This window comes from Artemia franciscana, chromosome 1, assembly GCF_032884065.1.
Source record: "Artemia franciscana chromosome 1, ASM3288406v1, whole genome shotgun sequence".
Classification (NCBI taxonomy): domain Eukaryota; kingdom Metazoa; phylum Arthropoda; class Branchiopoda; order Anostraca; family Artemiidae; genus Artemia; species Artemia franciscana.
Genome location: NC_088863.1, coordinates 42,380,447 through 42,400,570, shown reverse-complemented (window position 1 = coordinate 42,400,570; position 20,124 = coordinate 42,380,447). Strand labels below are relative to the sequence as shown.

The 20,124-nt window shown below is 35.6% G+C and overlaps 1 protein-coding gene across 2 annotated transcripts in view; it reads right to left on the bottom strand.

The window, feature by feature from the left end:
* Nucleotides 1-10,408: 10,408 nt before the first annotated feature.
* The window catches only part of LOC136029912 (uncharacterized), a 38,282-nt gene continuing 28,566 nt past the window's right edge, over nt 10,409-20,124 (bottom strand). For both annotated transcript variants that reach the window (XM_065708437.1, XM_065708427.1), the window contains exons 3-5: nt 16,540-16,670; nt 13,471-13,951; nt 10,409-10,630 (exon numbers count right to left, since the gene is read on the bottom strand). In XM_065708437.1, the coding sequence (XP_065564509.1) occupies nt 10,458-10,630; nt 13,471-13,951; nt 16,540-16,670 (785 nt within the window). In that variant the 3' untranslated portion in view covers nt 10,409-10,457. The remainder of the gene's footprint in view (nt 10,631-13,470; nt 13,952-16,539; nt 16,671-20,124) is intronic.

Sequence of the window (20,124 nt, the reverse complement as noted above, 5' to 3'; positions counted from 1 at the left end):
GAGTGAGGTATTAGGAGGAGGTGAACCCCTCATATGTGTAATAATTTCTGTTCATAATTTTAAGTTTTAATGCTGCATCTTACTTTCAGTTGAAGAAACTTTTTCATATTTATTTTTTTATTGCTCTTTAAAAAAATGCTTAAAAATCCTGCGCCCTCTTTATGGAAATTATCCTACCCTATGACATATTCCTCCATGAAAATTTCCCTCCGCATAACCCCCTCCCCTCAGTCCCCCCAACCAAAAAAATCCTCCTGATAGTGTCTGTACACTTGCCAATAACCATTAACATGTGTAAACACTGGTCAAAGTTTGTAACTTGCAGCCCCTCCCACAGGGACTGTGGGGAAGTAAGTCGTCCCCAAAGACATGTTTTTAGATTTTTTTTTTTTGACTATTCTGAATAAAATTACTATCTCAAAATTTTGATCCAGTTACTTTGGGGAAAAATGAGCGTAGCAGGGGGCCTAGGTGCCCTCCAATTTTTGGTCACTTAGAAAGGGCAAAAGAACTTTCAATTTCCGTTAGAAATAGCCCTCTCACGACATTCTAGGACCACTGGGTCGATACGATCACCCCTGAAAAAAAACAAAAAAAAAACAAATAAGAAAACAAACAAACTAAGAAACACGCATCCGTGATCTGTCTTCTGGAATAAAATACAAAATTCCACATTTTTGCAGATAGGAGCTTGAAACTATTACAATAGAGTTCTCTGATACGCTGAATCTGATGGTATAATTTTCGTTAAGATTCGATGACTTTTAGGTGGCTTTTCCTCCTATTTTCTAGAATAAGGCAAAATTTCTCAGGCTCTTAACTTTTTATGGGTAAGACTAAACTTGACGAAACTTATATATTTAGAATGAGCACAAAAATGTATTTTTTTATGTACCTATTGGTGTCAAAATTCTGTTTTTAGGGTTTCAGTTACTATTGATAGGGAGGCTCTCCATAGAAAGGGCTTTCCCATAAAAGCTCTCCATAATATCTCATCATATGCACTGCATCTTCACTGCATTTTTGCAACTAAATTACACGAGAAACTATGAAAAATAAGATTCAAATGTATACATGTCAATCAGGAAGGCCTAGTTTTGGCTCAAAGAAATGAATTTTATCCCCATATAGCTCACTAAATGCTGCTTTTAAAGCTTTTCAATGTGTTTACAACGAAATAAGAACAAAGCTTTTCAAATGAGTGTTTTTCAATCAAGAATGTTTTAACTTTCAAACATTTTTTTTGAAAAAAGGGAAAAACATCCACTAAAAATCATAGAACCTCGATGAAAATTACACCATTAGATTCAGCGTATCAGACAGTCCCACTCTATAGGTTTCAAGCCCTTATCTGCAAAAATGTGGAATTTTGTATTTTGTGCCAGAAGAAAGATTGTGGATGCGTGTTTGTTTGTTTTTCTTTTCCCATGGGTGATCGTATCGAACCAGTGGTCCTAGAATATCATAGAAGGGCTCATTCGAGCGAAAATTATAAGTTCTAGTGCCCTTTTTAAGTGACCAATAAAATGGAGGCAACTAGGCCCCCTCCCCCACCCATTCTTCCAAAGTCGCCCGGTCAAAACTTTGAGGTAGCCATTTTGCTCAGCATGGTCGAAAAATACGAAAACTCTGTTTTTAAGGATGACTTAATCTCCCACAGTCCCAGGGGGAAAGGATGCGAGTTATGAACTTCGCCCAATGTTTGCACATTGTATTGGTTATTGGGAAGTATACCGAAGTTTCAAGGGGAATTTTTTCTGGTAGTGGGGGGAGATCGGGGGTTACGTGGGATGATCCTTCCATGTAGAAATTATTCATGGGGGAAGTGGCACTACTACACTTGGGGCGAAGGATTTCCCAGCATTATTTAAAAAACGATCAGATATTAAATAAAAAAAAAATAGTTTTTTTCAACTGGAAATAAGGAGCAGCATCAAAACTTAAAACGAACAGAAATTATTATGTTTATGAGGGGGTTCACCCCCCCCCCGTCAATACCTCGCTCTTTACACGCTAAAGCTTTTTTTTGAACTTTCATAAGAGATTTTTATTCTAATTAATTGCCTTTGTGATTAAGGGGTCATTCTTAAGGAATTGGACTCTGTTTATTGAAAACTTGGCAGATTTTCTCAGGCCCATAATCTAAGCTTAAAACTACCTTTCTCCGGTAACACTAAGCTTAATGAATCTTATATATTTGGCATCAAGATAATAAGCCAATTCTATGGATATATTTTTTTATATCAACTGTATTTTAAAACTTAGGTTATTATTGATTCGTGTTGCTCCTTACTTAGAGCTCATTACAACGAACCGTTTGATTAATTTTTTTCGTGATAAACACATTTTGACTATCAATTTAGGTTTTTTATTTTAAACAATGCTTTTCTTCAATTTTTCTTTTTGATTCTTTTGCATTCAAAAAGATAGGATATTAGCGAAACAAAATTTTTAAACAAATATTGGTAAATTTTAAAACAATCTGTTTACTTTGCTGGAGCGAATGATTTGTTAAAACTTTGATACTACAAGTAACCAATACTAGGTATAGTTCATATGATTGAATAAGGCCAAAAGACTTTCTCCACACGTCTTAATGAAATTCGCAGGGGTTTTTAAAAGGTTGGGGATTTTACATTGTATTACGGGAGGGTAGTTTTGAAGGGTGATCTTAGGTTGTCTGAATATAAACAAAACTGTTTGCATTTGAATGATTTGAAAAATATACAGGCAATTCCCAAGGTCAGAGTACCCTAATGTGAACAATTAATTTAGCGTAGGACACGGGTATAAGCCCTATATAGGATGAATGATTCTCTAGCACTTTGGAAATTCAATGGCGCTAGCACACTCTTGTTTATATAAATTCATTTATTTTTCAAGTTGAACTTTGTTTTTATTTTAATCAATTTAATTTTGGTTTCATTGATACATTCATAATAAAACATGTTATTGTTAAACTTAAATTATTATATGTCTCTATTCAAACTATTTTTAGGTTTTAATTGTAATATCTATTTCTTATTTTTGGGGTGTGTGTTATTAAATAATTAAACAAAGGTCCTAAATTGTAGAATAAATTGAAGGTTTTTGAAGAGGCGATTATAAAGAGAAGTAATGGATATTAAACAAAAGTTAACCCTTAATATTAAGGGCTGTCACACCATCCACTTTTCCTCTCTCTGTCAAGTTTTGATGAAAAATATAAACAATGAAGGTTTAGTTGCTATAGAACCACTGTAATGGTTTTAAATCGCCATGATGTTGACGTAAAAATGTACAGTCAGAAGGAAGTTTAGTAAGTTCATGTAAACGAGTCCTTACGGAATTTATGTAAACTAGTTCTTGAGGACTTCATGTAAACCAGTCCTAACGGACTTCATGCAAACCAGTTTGACAAGTCTACCTAGCCATTTCTTTTGACAACCCATTTTCTTTTGAAACTTATCTACGAAATAAAAATACATCGAAAGAACTAACTGAAACCTGATGAGATTAGAACTTTATTTCTTTTCTTAATTCAGAAGGGAGTTTCATTTCCTTTAATAATGCCTTTCTCTAGTTTTCAAAGCTAAATAATATTGATAAATCTTAGCAGAGAATCGAAGATTCTCATATCTCGTCGAACTAAGCAATAGCACGCAGAGATAATTGAGTTTCAAGAGATTGTTAGACTGGATGTAAGACAAGAAAAGGAACTAATGAGGATTTAGCAGTCCTGTTCAATCTTGTGGTGGATCATCTGTCACAATTATTGGATTTCTACCAGAAGAATTGAATTGCATGTCCTAATGTGATTATTAACAGCCCGTTTCTCTGTTGCTTAGAAGAAACTGCTATTTTCGAATGAATTAACAGTGCAGTAAAAGACCACAGTTTGCATTTTCGCTTTTGTTCTTTGTAATATTTATGTATATTAGTATAAGAGTCTTTAAAATTAAAAAATAGTACATTGTTCTTACTACTGATTAATTTAAAAAAAAAAAAATTCCGCAAAGGAAGTTTCTCAAAGAGAAGTAAAGAACTATATTAAACCAAAGATGCGCAAAATAATTTTTTGACGGTAAAACTACCACAAATCACTATCACTAGATGACCGAAACCCAAAACGAACTAAAATAAGAAGCAGTGCTATAGCGTTGCCTACTGTAAAGAGCCATAAGGCTTCCATGTTTTACTTTTTTCCCAGGGACACCTCATATGGAAGGGGTTGTCGTATAAACTTCGGAGGGGACTCATCCGATTGCAAATCGTAAGTTATAGTACTCATTTAAGAGCCAAAGTAATCGGAGAATAACCAACCCCCCACGCCCTATTTTCCCCAAATACATCCGATCAAAATTTTAATATATTTTTTAAGTAGTCTGAAGTTTAAACAGCTATGGTTCCATGTTTGATACCCTCCATTCCTCGGGGCAAGGGCTATAAGTTATACTAGTTGCCCAGTGTTAACACATAAAGTTTGTATGGAAGGGGTGGTCGCATAAACTTTAGAGGAGACTCAACCGATTGGAAATTTATAGTTTTACTGCATTTAAAGAGCCAAAAGAACTTGGAGGGTAAACAGTTCCTCCTCTCCCCCAATTGACCTGTTTCCCAGGCATCAGATCAAAATTTTGAGATAACCATTTTGTTCAAAATAGTCTAATAGTCTAATAACTATAGCCCTGAGGTTGAAAATTCCCCCGCAGTCCCAGGGCAGGGGCTGTACATATGCAAGTTGGCCATTGTTAACATATAAGGTTGGAGTCCAAAGGGATCGAAAGGCAACCAGCCCCTCACCACCTTTTTTTTTTACCTAAATGCGTCCGATCAAAATTTTGAGATTTGTTTAATCATGTTTATTTTTTATTTTGAGATAGCCATTTCGTTAGCAAGGCTTGTTCAAATAGTCCAAAGGCCAAATAACTGTACTTCCAGGGTTGGAATCCCCAGCCCAAAGAGAAAGATCTATATATTGCATGTTGCATGTTGCAAGTTGTGCATGTTGCTTATTGTTACATATAAGGCTCTTATGAAAGGGGTGGTCGTTTAAAGTTTGATTGGAAATTGAAATTCTTACTGCCTTTAAGATTCAAAAGTGATACAGGGCAACTTATCCCCCTCACCCCACACCCCCTTTTTTCCCAAAGTGCATTAGAGAAAAAATTTGAGATAACCATTTGGTTTAAAATAGTTGATGGGCCAAATAACTATGCCTCCAGGGTTGACACAACTCCCCCAGGCTACGAGCAAGGACAACAAATTATGCATTTTGTCCATTATTAACATATGAGGATTTTTTTTAATAGGGCATGTTTGACCCTGAGTCTCCAAAAAGGCTTATGATATTAAGGTGAAACTTTAAAGAAATATTGAGAGGGATAACGAACATGGTCAAAACACTTTATGTGCTCACTGGTTATGAAAACGGAATATCAGGAATATCTAAAGAACGACTGAAGGTATTGAGTTGAAATTTTCAAAGTATGTTTAGGAGATACTAAAGAGAGATTTTAAGGTAACCAGCCCCCATCCTCCCTCTGTGCCCTTTTTTGGTGCCCCGTCTGCTGAAAACTGATCGAAATTTTGCTAAAACTAGTCAAAAGGTCTAATAGATATACTTTCAGGAATACCAAACCCCCTTGGCCCCGGGGCAAGGATTGTAAACTTTGCAATTCGCCCATTGTTTACGTGCAAAGCTGAATCTAGAGCGGAATCTTGGAGGGACAATATGACAAAGGTGCCAATAATTGACCAAATTGATAATTTTATTTAAAATAAAGAGTGAAAAAAGAAAAAAACGGAAGGAGAGAGCCAGAAAAATCTTGAAGGGGGGCTGGGTCTTCCCTGGTCCTCCTGGAGCCACCCCTATTCACGTTCAGGATGTGTCATTAGGAAAAGGGGAAATATTTTATTCTGTGTGTATCCGAAAAGACCGAGGGCATTAAGGTGAAACCTTGGAGAATGTTGAGGGGTATATTATACTAAAACAAATATATTATGTATATTCAGTTTATGAAAAAGAAGGATTCGCAATATTTTAAGAAGGACTGAGGGTAATAAGTTGAAACTTTTAGGATATGTTCAGGGAGATGTTAAAAAATGGTTGAAGGCCTCCCAGCCCCCTCTAATGCCTTTTTAGTTGCAATACCTCAAAGATATTTGATCAAAATAGTCAAAAGCTCAAATAACTGTGCCTATATAACAAAATAACTGTGCCTATGGGGATTACACAAAGCATGGGGGATGCCCCGAACAATATAAAACACATGTGTGCATGCTGATTGTCAAACGGACGCATCCTCAATATCTGAGGAAGGGCCAAGGGTATTAAGTTGAAAATTTCAGGGGATGTTGAAGGGTATGTTAAAGAGCAATCAGATGTTAATCGGTCCCCTTTACCTTCTTAGATACTACTTCCTCTCACCACTGTTAAAAATTCTGAAAGTGATTTTGTTCAAAATAGTCAAAGGGTGCAGTAGCTATACCTCCAGGGATGCAATGCCCCCCTCACAGCCCCAAGGTTAAGGGTTGTAAATTACGCAGTTTGCACTTTTGTACATGCAGAATCATTAGGAAAAGGGAGGAATTGTTTATTCTAGGTGTGTTAAAAAAGCTAAGGGCATTAAGGCGAAACTTCAGGAAATGTTGAGGGGTATGTTAAACTAAATTTAAAGATAATATGTGCACCCTGTATATCAAAAAGGTGCATTTGCAATATCACAAGAACAGCTTATGGTATTGAATATAAATTTTCAGCATATGTCGAGGAAGATGTTAAAAAGGGGTCGTAGGGCAACTAGTCCACCTACCATTCCCTTTTGAGTTGCCCTCCCTCCAAAAATATCTGATTAAAATTTCGAAATATCCATCTTGTTCAAAACAGTCAATAAAGTCAAATAACTGTACCTCTGGGGATGACTTGACCCCCTATCCCCTGAGGGCAAGTGTTTTAAGTTACATAAGTTGCCCATTTTTATGTACAAGGTTGTTAATTGGGGAAAGGTGGTAAGTTTGATCTTTAGTCTCCAAAAGCCTAGGAATATTATGAAAAAACTTACAGAAAACGTTGAAGGGGGACGGGATGTCAAGCAAAATCAAAGCATGCTATATGAAGGAGGGTTTTCAAAAGAACACGACAGCAATATCTAAAGAACAGTCAAAGGTGTTAAGTTGAAACTTTACTGACTAAGGTGAAGGCATGTTGAAAAAGAAACTAACGCTAGCTGCCCCTCCTTCTTTTTCCTCTTTTATATTTTCTTCTTAACAATGACAGACATTGAAAAAAAAATATTTTATTTAAAATAGTCACATCGTCTAGTACCCAAGTCTCTGGGAATTCCATGCCCCCGCAGACCCCAGGATAAGAAATATAAATTATGTAAATTGTCCACTTCTTTACATGCAGGATTTATCATTAGGAAAGGGGGGGAAATTTGATTCTGCATGTGTCCAAAAAGGCTAAGGGTAACGAAGCAGAATTTCGGGAAATTTTGAGCTAAATAAAAAGAAGATAAATGTATCCAAGACGACGAAAAGGCCTATGTGCCATATCTTAGGAGCAGGTAAGGGTATTAACAGTTAACATGAAACTTTTGAGGCCACTACTATTACTGCTACCACTGTGGCTGCAAATGAGACTGATTGTGACTGCAACTGTAACTACTTCCAACTGCGACAACTTATAATTGTGACTGCGACTGCATACAACTGGTACTACATCTGGTTGTGACTACTTTCAGGGAAAGTTGAGGGGGATGTTGAACTATGAAAATCTAACGTTGAAAAAAATATCACTTTGATGTTTTGACACTTTGATGAAACTTTGATGTTGAAAAAAAATTGATGTTAAAATGGCGAATGTTGGAAAACTTGAAACTTTGGCAACAAAAAATAAACAGAAATTAATTAAAAACTTTCTGGTAAAAATTTTTCAAAGAAAGTAAAAAGTCAAATTAAACTAAAGACCAAAAAATTTTTTTTTATTATAATTCAAAATTAAAACGACCAGAAATCAAACAGCTCGAACTGTAAGTTAGAAGCAACGCGGCTCAATAGTAACTGAAACTCTAAAAAATGGAATTCTGATATCAATATATATGTATGCGCATATATATATATATATATATATATATATATATATATATATATATATATATATATATATATATATATATATATATATATATATATATATATATATATATGTGTGTATGTATATATATATATATATATATATAACAGGCACGTGAGCAGGATTTTTTTCGGGGGGGGGGGGGTCAAAACCTTCGAAACAGAAGATATAAAGTAGCAATTTTTATATTTGGTAACTAAATAAATGCAAAAATCACTCATATAGGAACATAGGCGAATGGGTGTCTCCCCATGGGCCTATGTCATATATATATATATATATATATATATATATATATATATATATATATATATATATATATATATATATATATATATATATGTGATTAATAAATAAATGAACTTGAAAAAAACTTGAACTTGAAGTTGTAGTATTGTAGTGGATGAAGGGAAGGAGACTGGAGCCTCAAAAGTACGTTTTAGGCTCAGGTTATGTTCATATCGATCTACAACCAGTGATTAATCTATTATATCCCACTGAAAAGGGAATTTTAAGGTTAATAGTTCAATATGGGTGCTGTGGGGGTAGTTCTTCTATTGCGAAAACGTCAATTTGTATGAAAAATGATAGTTTCCAAAATTGATCCATTAAAAGCTGTACTTTATTCTGAAAAGGGGGATAAACACCCTAATATCAAGGATAATTCTATTTTGCTGTGGAAAACAAACTCTCTTTACAAAAAAAAAATAACAGTACAATCGCTAATTACTTCAAAGAGGGTAAAAAGTTAGACAGAAAATGGGTTAATAATTAGGAAGTGACTTTACCCGATAATTGCATGCTGTAAAATCCCCAAAAAAGGCTTCACACATGTATCTAGATTCTTAATAAATGTCCTACTCTTACCAGAAATCCCAAGAAACCATGGGTAAATTAAACATTTTACAAAATTTCGGGGGGGGGGGACCGAAGGCCCCCCTGCGTACGTGCCACATATATATACATATATATATATATATATATATATATATATATATATATATATATATATATATATATATATATATATATATATATATATATATATATATATTCCCCTCCAAACTTTGGAAGCACAGTAAGCCTACCAAAGCCCAGAGTGCTAGTGTGCCTGAACTCGCAAGGGAGTTCAGTGCTCCCAACAAAAACAAAGAGGAGTTTTTAGAAAAACAGCTTGACCTTTTTCTTTCAAATAAGGCGAAATCTTTCCTGGTTGTGTCCCAAGTGCTGTTCACTCTTTGATTCCGAAATTAAAGAAAAAATCTTCCTCTGGTGTTGATTCTATTTCAGCAAGGCACCTGCAACTTGCAGGGTCTTTAATCGAGCAACATTTAGTGTTTGTAGATGTACATGTTTGTTTGAGATGTACAGATGTACATCTCAAATGAGATGTTTCAGATGTACACCACTGTTTGCGGTGTAGTCCCTATGGAACATATAGCTTTATTTCTTCCGATACTTTTATTTTCTTAACAGCCAGGAATTTTTTCAAAGTTTAAGGAGGTTATGACACCCTGTATCTCAGTTAAGGTCTATTCTGACAGAATTTGGGCTTTGCAAGGATTGTTACAATTCACAAGGCCGGATAAAAAAAATATATATATACGGAAAATATCTAATTTGCTTCAGTTTCTGTGAAAGTCTGAGCTGAAAAATCCATTGGAATAAACCTTTTTTTTTTTAAATTCATACAATTCTGAACTGCAAAAACCGTGTTTAAAATAAATAAAAATTCCTGGTTATGTATTGGTAAAAAAAATGTTATTTATATTATTGTGTAGCTATGTATTTCAAAGTTTTTTTTTCTGTGAATGTTCTGGCTTGGTCATGCATGGTATAACATGGTCATTTCACTAAACAATTTTTGCCATCGTGTCAGTCCCAGAGTTTAAAATGATTCAAGCCAGCCAATGAACCGCCATGAAGCTTGAGTTTTCGGCAGAAAAAGTCGGACATAACTTAAAAAAAAAACAATCTGCTTTGAATCAAAACGTAGCTTTGTCAATCCTAGCCTAGGAAATACAGAACGAGACATATTTACAGGAGTATTTTAAGTAAGTAGTGGCAGCCATGCTTAATTGGAAAAACTGCTAGATAGCTTTTCGAGAATAGTCTTTAGAGTAGAAAGTTTAAATAAGTAGACTGAAGTCCCTATTCTACACTGTTTCCAATTGTATATGACTGCAACATTGGATTTCAAAGGTTGTCATATTTCTACGTCGCACTATGTCCCTTTAACAAAGATTCCATATCTCAGCGCCATTAAGTTGTGAATAAGGGAACTGTATCGGATTCGATGCAAGCATTTATTCAAAAACAAAACTATTATAAAACATTTCAATCAATCCATGCGTCCAGCTTTTTCAAGGGCCTCAGCGGCACGACTCGGACTTTTCACATCAATCCCCTTGAATTCATTGCCAACAAGCCCAGTTACTTGAGATGATTGTTCAATATGACCAATCCTATCTGCACCCGGTTCTCCGACGTTTACTCTTCGTACTTGCTCGGCTTCTGAAATAGAAACTTTTATTCTAAAAACAACAATAACAATGCTATCTGCGACACTGCTTCAGATAACCGGTACTGTTGCTAGAGAAAAAGCTGCTAGTAGAGATGATAAATATAGCGCTCTTTTTACTTGTGTCCGAATTCTGAAGTATCCGAAGTCTTAGTGATATGTACAAGAATAGCATTGCTGTTGTTAAAGTAGAAAGAGGTTAGTAGCTGGTTTCAATTAAATCAGGAGTTATACAGGGCTGCTTTCTATCTACATCTATAGGGATCATCTATATGGAATTGATCCTAAGGAGCATAGCAAAGGCAATAAGAGAACATGTAATCAATTGGCGAAGTAAAACCCTCTTAGACTTACATTACACAGATGATTCAGACGTTCCAGACGAAAATATTAGCAAAATGAATGAATTTTTATGAATGAGAATGAGAAATGAATGAGGTTTTGCAAGTTCAGGGTGCAAGAGTAGATTTGAAAACTAACTTTAAGAAGTTTAAGTCACTAAGACTAGGAGAAACTGAAGGTAAAGAGGTGATATTTGGTATCAAGAAGATCAATCAAGCAAACAGCTTCACTTACCTAGGTAGTAAAGACTAGGTAGTATTCGTAAAGACGGTGGATGCAGCGAAGATGTTAAAAATAGAATTATCGAGGCCAAGGATTTTTTTTTTCTCCCAGTTAAAAGTTTGGAGAAATAGGAAGATAAGTCTGTGAACTAAGAATAGAACATTGGTAGTGATTGGTAGCTAGGTAGCTAACATTGGTAGCAGGTCATGATAGTGGTCAAGTATTTTTGAGAAAAAAGCAAAGTTTTGAAGGCTGTACATACCCATTTTCCAATGTTGGAGACTGGGGCTTTCGTACAAGCTACAATTGGCCTTACATTAACGCCTTTTTTTTCTCTCAAAAATCTTATATATGTAATTCAGTGGATCCATTTGAAAAACTCAAAAACGTCAATATTTCAGAAAATACAATTATCAGTAGCTTTGACATTGTGTCTATGTATACAAATATTAATGTAGCAGAATCGGAGAAATTACTAGAAAATAAAATAAATGAAAATTATTACTTAATAGAATTTTTAGCAACAGGATTAGATTCAGACGTTTTAATGACCTTAAACTTTGTAACAAGTACTCAATGTATTCCCAATTCCGTAATTCTTTCTACCGACAAATAAATGGCTTACCCATGGATGCGCCTCACTCCAGGTTACTGGCGAATATTTATGCAGAGCATATTAAAAATTGGGCATTAAATCCGTATTTTTTGAAACATATCTTTTGGGGACGTTACATGGATGACGTAATTTCACTTTGGAACTATGGGGAAAATGAACTTAGAGGTTTTTTACATCACCTTAATACATATGATAGGAATTTACAGAATACCTTAGAAACTGAAATTGCAGATAAAATCTCATTCCTAGATGTTCTAATCATTCGTAACTTAGATGAACTCAATTTTGCTATTTACAGAAAACCAACACAAAAAATAGATATTTACATTTTGAATCAAACCGCCCCCAAACAAGTTGAAAGAGGTGTCGTAATATCTCTCGTCGATCGTGCCCTAAACATTTGTTCTGATTCCTATATCACAGCTGAACTAGACTTTATCAGGGACATACTTTTTGGAAATGCGTATCCTCTTTTATTTATTAATAACACAATTAACCGTAGACTGAAACGACACTCCAGCAAAGTCAACGATAATTTACAATGTGAGAATCCCGATTGGCCCCAAAACATAATTTAATTCCCAAATATCCCAAAAATCACTAAAAATCTTAAAAAAGTATGCACACAAAATAATCTGTATGTTGTATTTACCAATAATTTGAAAATTATAAATCTCCTAAGTTCTGGTGAAGATGAAACTCCAGTTACTCGCCAAAGAGGTGTCTATCAAATACCATTCGACTGTGGCAAATTCTATGTAGGGAGAACCCACCAGAATTTCGAAAAAGACCTACACAAGCATAAGGACGATATCACCAAAGCTCTGAATTCTAATATTACTTCTGTTTCTTTTGATTCTGCTTTAAGCAGCCATTTTTTTGAAAATCCTAGTCACAGAATACTTTTGAAGAATCCACCATAATTAGCAATGATCTAGGCATAAAGCAATTAGTTCGAGAAGCAGTTGAAATCAGACTTAAGATTAATAATAACATTTCCTTAAATAGGGATTTAGGAGAATATTCACTAAATGCTCTATACACAAATTTAATTATAAATGACCTTAAGAAATTTTTATAAAAAACCAATAGATATTAACACAGAACATGTCACAAAGAGACCTATGAGATCATCAGCGAAAAAAGCTAGGCTGGCATTAAAAATGTGTTTTTAAATCATTCTCATTCATTTCAATGAATTGCCTCGTTTCATCACAATATATTTGTCAGTCGTGGTTGAACTTCGCTGAGGTAAGGATGCTGGGACTGTTTTGAAAAACTTTTCATTTTAATTTTATTGATTTTTATCCTCTTGTAAGTTGTTTCTTCTTATATATTTTTGTATTGCAGAAGACGGCCCTTGGACATAAGGCCGAAATATTCATTCTAATTTGTTTCCCACTGTCTTGAGAAATTCCCTATTGTTTCTTCTTGTTTTTGGTGTTTTTGTAATCTTTCTGTTGATTCTTAGAATTTTGTTAGAGCTCATGTCATATGAGCTCTTGGCTCTTTCGGCCTCGTCACAAGTGCCATATGAGCTCTTAGCTCTTGTTTTTTTAATATTCGAAACATTTCTAAGAGCTACTCAAATATGCATCATATGAAAATGCAAGTTCTCACGAAGAAATAGAACTAAAAAGAAAAGTAACATACCAGATCTTGCCTGCTGCTGACGCTCTGATTCTCCTTGGGTACCTTGAAGAGATATTTCCTCATAAGGTGGAGTTTGCTTTTCGCTTCCATCACTTTGAGCTGATAGTTGCTGCTGCTGTTCTCCTCTCTGACCCTGTCTACGGTCTTGACTTTCAGATTCTGGTCCTAACTGATAACCCACAGCAGTGCCCTTTTCTGCTTCTTCTTTAGATGGCCGTATTCCCTTTTGCTCTTTCCAAGGCAGCTTTTGCTTTGTTGCTTCTTGTTCTTCGACGGGCTTCCCAACATCGAATGGAGCCCTATCTGCCTCCTTTTTTCTAAGCTTTCTCTCCCGTTTCTTTTTATGGACTGTAGCATGTGTATTTGGTAGGTCGTCATAAACAAGAATATCGTCAATGTCATCAATAAGAAAGTCCACAGATATTGAGATATCGTCAATGTTAAACTGCCGTCTCGGTTGTTCATTTCTTAGAGCTGCAGCCTGTAAGAAAGAAAAAGCATTGAGTACTTTTATTTCATCTTCGGCTGATGTATAAATGCCTAAAGAAAATTCGTGGGAGAGGAAGCTGAGCAGAAAAAGTAAGAGCCAGTTTATTATCAAATCAAAAGTAGCTATATTGCACGTTATTCGGATAGTAATTCAAGCAGAAAACTGCGATGTTGAATAACCGATATCAAGTGACTGTTGAAATATAGATTCATTTGTCATTTAGGAAGCCATAATTTAGCTTTATTAACGGCCCCAAAAACATGCAAGTGAAACCGTGAGCCAGAATCGGGAAACTCATCGGCAATTTCAGAGTCCCCTTTTCTGCTTGTCACCTCAAGGCACTGAGAAATGCCGTAGTTGTCAAACACCTTTGGTCCTGAGTTTTATAGATTATGAGCAAGCGCTCAATTCTTTTGATAGAAGAGCTTTACCAAAGGTCGTATCCTTATATGATATACCGGACAAATACATCAAAGTGATTTGTGCTATGTACAAGAATAATACTGCTGTGGTTAAGGTAGGAAAAGAGGTTAGCAGCTGGTTTTGTATTAAATCAGGAGTTAAGCTGGGTTGTGTTCTATCTCCCTTTACACGGATCATTTTGATGAACTTTGTCTTAGGGAGCGCAGGAAAGGCAATTGGAGACACCGGAATCAAATTGGGAGGAAAAACTTTCCTGGAAATAGATTATGATGATGCCTTAGTCATATTAGATGAAAGCGTGAGCAAAATGAATGAATTTTTAGAGATTCTACGAGTTCAGGGTGCTAGAATAGGTTTGAAAATCAATATTTAGAAGAATAAGTCACTGAGGCTAGGAATAAGTGAAGACGAAAAGGTGACGTTGGGTATCGAAAATATTGATCAGGTGAGCAGTTTCACTTACCTTGGCAGTATTATTAGTAAAGACGGTGGGTGCAGTGAAGATGTTAAAAGTAGATTAACTAAGGCTCAGGATGTTTTTTTCACCGATAAAAAAAAACTGGAAGAATAAGAAGATAATTCTTTAAACCAAGATTTGTATATTGGAAGCTAGTGATGACTGTGGTCAATTATGGCTCTGAAGCATGAGTGCTCTGAAAAACGGATGAAAATTTACTAGATGTTTTCCAGAGAAACTGACTATGGATTGTTCTGGGCACTTGGCCGACATACCGTATTTCAAACACTAGGTTGGACGAAAAATGTGGTTCAATCCTGCTTTCTAGGGCTATAATGAAAGAAAGATTGAAATAGCTAGGCCAAGTTCTGGGGATGAAGGATGACAGATTGCCGAAGATTGTCTTTTCGGCCATCCGTCTGAGGCTAAACGGAAAGCAGTTCGTCCTCGCCTGGTATGGTAGGATGCTATAAATAAGGATTTAAGGGAAATTGGAACTTCCTGGGTCCTGTAAAATTCCTGGAGGAATTCCTAAATTCCTTCCTGGAGGGTGTAAAATGGGAGGCCTTGAATAGATTGGGTTGTAGGAGGAGCGTGCGTAGCTGTGTTTGCCTAAGACGGCTTGGTGCTGCGTGAAGTTATTAGTACACGAACTGTAGTAAGGAGCGACCCGGCTCAATAGTAACCAAAACTCTAAAAAATGAAATTTTGATACCAATACCTACATCAAAAGAATCGCATTTTAATGCTGATTTTAAATATATAAGTTTCATCAAGTTTAGTCTTACCATCAAAAGTTACGAGCCTGAGAAAATTTGCGTTATTTTAGAAAATAGGGGGAAACACCCCCTAGAAATCATAGAATCTTAACGAAAATCACACCATCAGATTCAGCGTATCAGAGAACCCTACTATAGAAGTTTTAGTGTTTTAAAAAGAAGAATTGAGAGACAGAGTCAAACTTTAGCGTAAAGAGCGGGGCGTTGATGAGGAAGCAGCCTCTTTCATATACAAAGTAATTTCTGTTCGTTTTCAGTTTTAATGTCGCTCCTTACTTTCAGTTAAAAAAACTTGTTTTTTTATTTAATCTGTATTTAACACGGAAATAGGAATTAATACTTATAATCAAAATTTACAATATGAACCTCAGTTTTTCATGAAATAAGTACCCGGGCATGACGGAAACTGATAACAATCTAACCTGATAATCTGAAATATGTTTACGTAAATAGAAAAACACTTTACAATTTACAACTTTGCCTTTAATACCGAAAAATAATTAATACATTTCACCAAAATTTACACAGGGATCAAATTGAAGATATGTCTGCAATGCGAAATCCAGACTACAGAGAAGCCCTAATTTCACAAAACACAATTTTTATTAGAATCCATTTTTTTTTATTTCCGCTATATATTATTCTCTCCACCGCTAAAACAATTTATATACCCCTAAGTCAGGATCCATAGTGTAGCTTTGGTCTTGAAGACACGCAGGAACTAGTAATTTTATATTATTGCTTAATTTTAGCACAAGAGAGAAGGACATTTTTAGATTGGTCTAAAGGAATACCCTAGCGACCTTTCTTCTTGGAAACACTTGCCAAATTTTAGCTCAAGCTGGCCACAAAATATATGAATAGGTTGCCCCCAGCCTCAAAAAGGAATAAGGGTATGAATAAGGAATGACTATTCTTACTAGTGCCAAGGCTCCTATGCCATCTTTCGGATTACATCCAAGAAGAAGTTTTGCCTCCAGGCTTTGTATGATCGAAGCTTCATCTGCTGTTACCGTGTCTAAGTTTACCTCTAGCAATACGCCTCCGATTTCTGAAACAACTCAAATTAGTTTGCTATCTAAATCTTGCAGGTATGTAGAAAGAGGGGGTTTGGACCAATGTCTTCCTGAATGTCAAGCTCTGTACATTGCCAACATAGTTTAACTAGTTTTTGCACTTTTCTTCGAAGCTCCCCCCCCCCCCTCTGCAATATTACTGTTTCTAGATATATGATATATATGTCTAAGTATCTGGTTCAAAGGCCAAATTTGTTTATTAAAAAAGGGTGTTCTATTATTTTGCATTCGTTTTTCTCACGAATGGACAAATCAAACGGACAAATAAAAAAAGAACAAATCGGGTTAGCTTTTATTTGTGCGTTTCATTTTTTGCTGTGTCATTTTATTTGTCTGTTTCATGTTTTTCTGTGTCATTTTATTTGACTGTGTCATTTTTTGGTAAATATATGAGTATTCATATTATTAACTTACCAATAAAGTGAACATACCAATCGATGCCTTTTTTATGCTCTTTACGAATATAATAATCGCTTGTATCGCAAGTTCAAATTTAAGTAATTTTTGACCTAATCTAATCTAACCTGACCTTATTACAAATAATTTTGGCACTGAGAAAATGTAGTATTATTTTGTCGAAAACGACCAAGAAAATGGCGCTGAGAAAACGTAGTAAAAACTTCGTCGAAAAATGACTGATAACTCATACTTTAATTGAAAATTCACCATTTTTAGAAGTTCAAAAAGTGCTTAAATATGGATTTTGCGATAAAAGCGATTATTTTACTCATAAAGAGCATAAAAAAGGCATTGAATGGTATGTTCACTTTATTGGTAAGTCAATAATACGAACAGTCACATATTTACCCATTTTTTCCTTTTGTACGCAAATATCCCATTAAGGCTAGATATTTAACATTTTGTCACATTTAACATTAAATCTATTACCATAAGGGTACGTCTCAGGGTAGGAATAATGATGATATTGGTTCTAGACCTTGCATGCAGACCCACTAGAATTTAATATGCAAATCTATAACCCAAATATGTCTCCAAGTAACGAAGAAACTAACCAAAAAACCGGTTTGTTCTCGAATTTTATGCAGCATAAACTTGAGTGAGTGATGCATAATACACAAGTACAGAAATTCCTTCTCCCTATGGAAATTAAATAAAAACAAAACTCAAACAAAATTCTCAAATTAGGATCGTCTTATTTTCGAAGGGGGAGGGTGCATTTTCCAGTGGGTACTTACCGGTGGGATTTTCCGTGGAAGGGGGGTTTCCACAGGGGTATTTTCTTCGGGGGGTATTTTCTAAGGGGGGAGGTATTTTATGGGGGTATATTCCACGGGAAGGGGTATTTTCTTGGGAGGGTTATCGCCGGGAGGGGGGGGGGGTAAACGCCGGCCGCGGATGATATGCATCGTCCTTAAGATGTCTGTGATTCAGTACTGATTTCGCCATGGAAATTTGAAAGAAATCTTAGAAAATTTGAAACGGAAAAGGGTATTTTCCTGGGAGGATAACCGCTAGGCATGAAGGGTTAACGCCAACCGCCGATGATATGCATCGTCTTTAAGATGTCTGTGATTCAGTACTGATTTCGCCAGGGAAATTTGAAAGAAATCTTAGAAAATTTTAAACGGCAAAGGGTATTTTCCTGGGAGGATAACCGCTAGGCATGAAGGGTTAACGCCAACCGCCGATGATATGCATCGTCTTTAAGATGTCTGTGATTCAGTACTGATTTCGCCACGGAAATTTGAAAGAAATCTTAGAAAATTTGAAACGGCAAAGGGTATTTTCCTTGGAAGATAACCGCTAGGCATGGAGGGTTAACGCCAACCGCCGATGATATGCATCGTCTTTAAGATGTCTGTGATTCAGTACTGATTTCACCATGGAAATTTGAAAGGAATATTTTTTAAAGCGGTTACAAGAATAACATATACGTAGTCAATAAACTGTTGTGTTTAATAAAATGAATGTATATTTTGCATTACTGATCTGGCAAAATTTTGTCAACTTTTGTCCAAAATTTAACTTATCACGATCTTTAAATTCACACTTTTATGAGGCTGAAGACACATTATTTCCTTCTTTACAGAGAAACAAAGTCAAAACGCACCAGGCAACTAATCAATCTTTTTGTATACGGTACCAGGCAATTTAGTATTTTTTTTTCCGTTTTGTAAATTGTATTTATTTCCCAGACAATGCAATGAACTGTTTTTATTTTTATCACCTCGATTGCAACAATCACCGTAACTTTGTTAAGAGCAAACCATGGCCAATCAATTCAATGGCAATCAATTTAAAAGTATGAAAAAAACTGTATATCGAGCTTTCAACTGCAGAGGAACTAATGCCACATGGTGGCGCATCCATCAGTAAGAAGCCACGAAGTCCATACTAGATAAACTGTTAATGTGGACACTTATCTAAATCCTAAATACAGTTGATTCAAAAGATTTCTGTTGAAATTATGTTTGATATATAATTGCGCATCAGGCACCATAAAGGAGGGGCCATAGGTGATTGTGTAGGCTGGGGGAGTGCCAGACGTCTAAAGGAGCACATTTCAATCAAGGCGGTAATTTACTCTGGGGTAGGGGGCAACTGCCCCACCCAGACCTTGATTCCCCCAGACCAGTTTGCCCCCCAGTTGAAACTTATTTTCTTCTAAAATCTTGTCAAAACTAATAGAAACCTGTATAATTCAAGCATCAACAGAAACAGATCAGTATTTTAGTACATATTTACCTCTATAGTACTATAAATTACCTTTATATAGTACTCTAAAATACCTTAATAGTATGTTTGAAGTACTAAATAGTACCTTTATGATACCAAACGGCTTATTTTTTTAGTTTTTACTATCATTTTTGCTTGATTTGGGAAAATTGGTTCCAACTTTCCCCCTTAGGATTTTGAAGAAATTACGCCCCCTGATTTCAATGCCCAAATGGTCCAATTCTCAATGAGACTTCTGACAAATATAGAGAAGGGTCTAGGGATTACTTCGGGGGATCAGATTCCAGAAAAAAACTTAAGAAATAACAGCTTGCTTATTATAAGAAAATATAAGAAATTATGGGGGCATTACAGACGTAGACATTTTTTGGGGACTCCTTTTTGGCGTGCGTCTCTGTTTAACATGGCTTAAGCACTCCTGCAATTGGACCAACATAACAAAGAGTTAAGAGCTCATATGGCACTTGTGATAAGGCCGGAAGAGCCAAGAGCAAAGAGCTCGTATGGTATGAGCTCTAGCAAAATTGCAAGAATCAATAGATTGATTTAAAAGGAAAATCAGAGGCTTAATGCCGGTCGGGATTTAAAATAAGAGCTCTGAGTCACGGTGTTCTCCTAAATATCAATATTCATTAAGATCCGATCACCCACTCGCAAGTTATAGATACCCCATTTTTTCTAATTTTTCCTCTCCCTTCAGCCTCCCAAGTGGTCGAATCAGGGAAAACGACT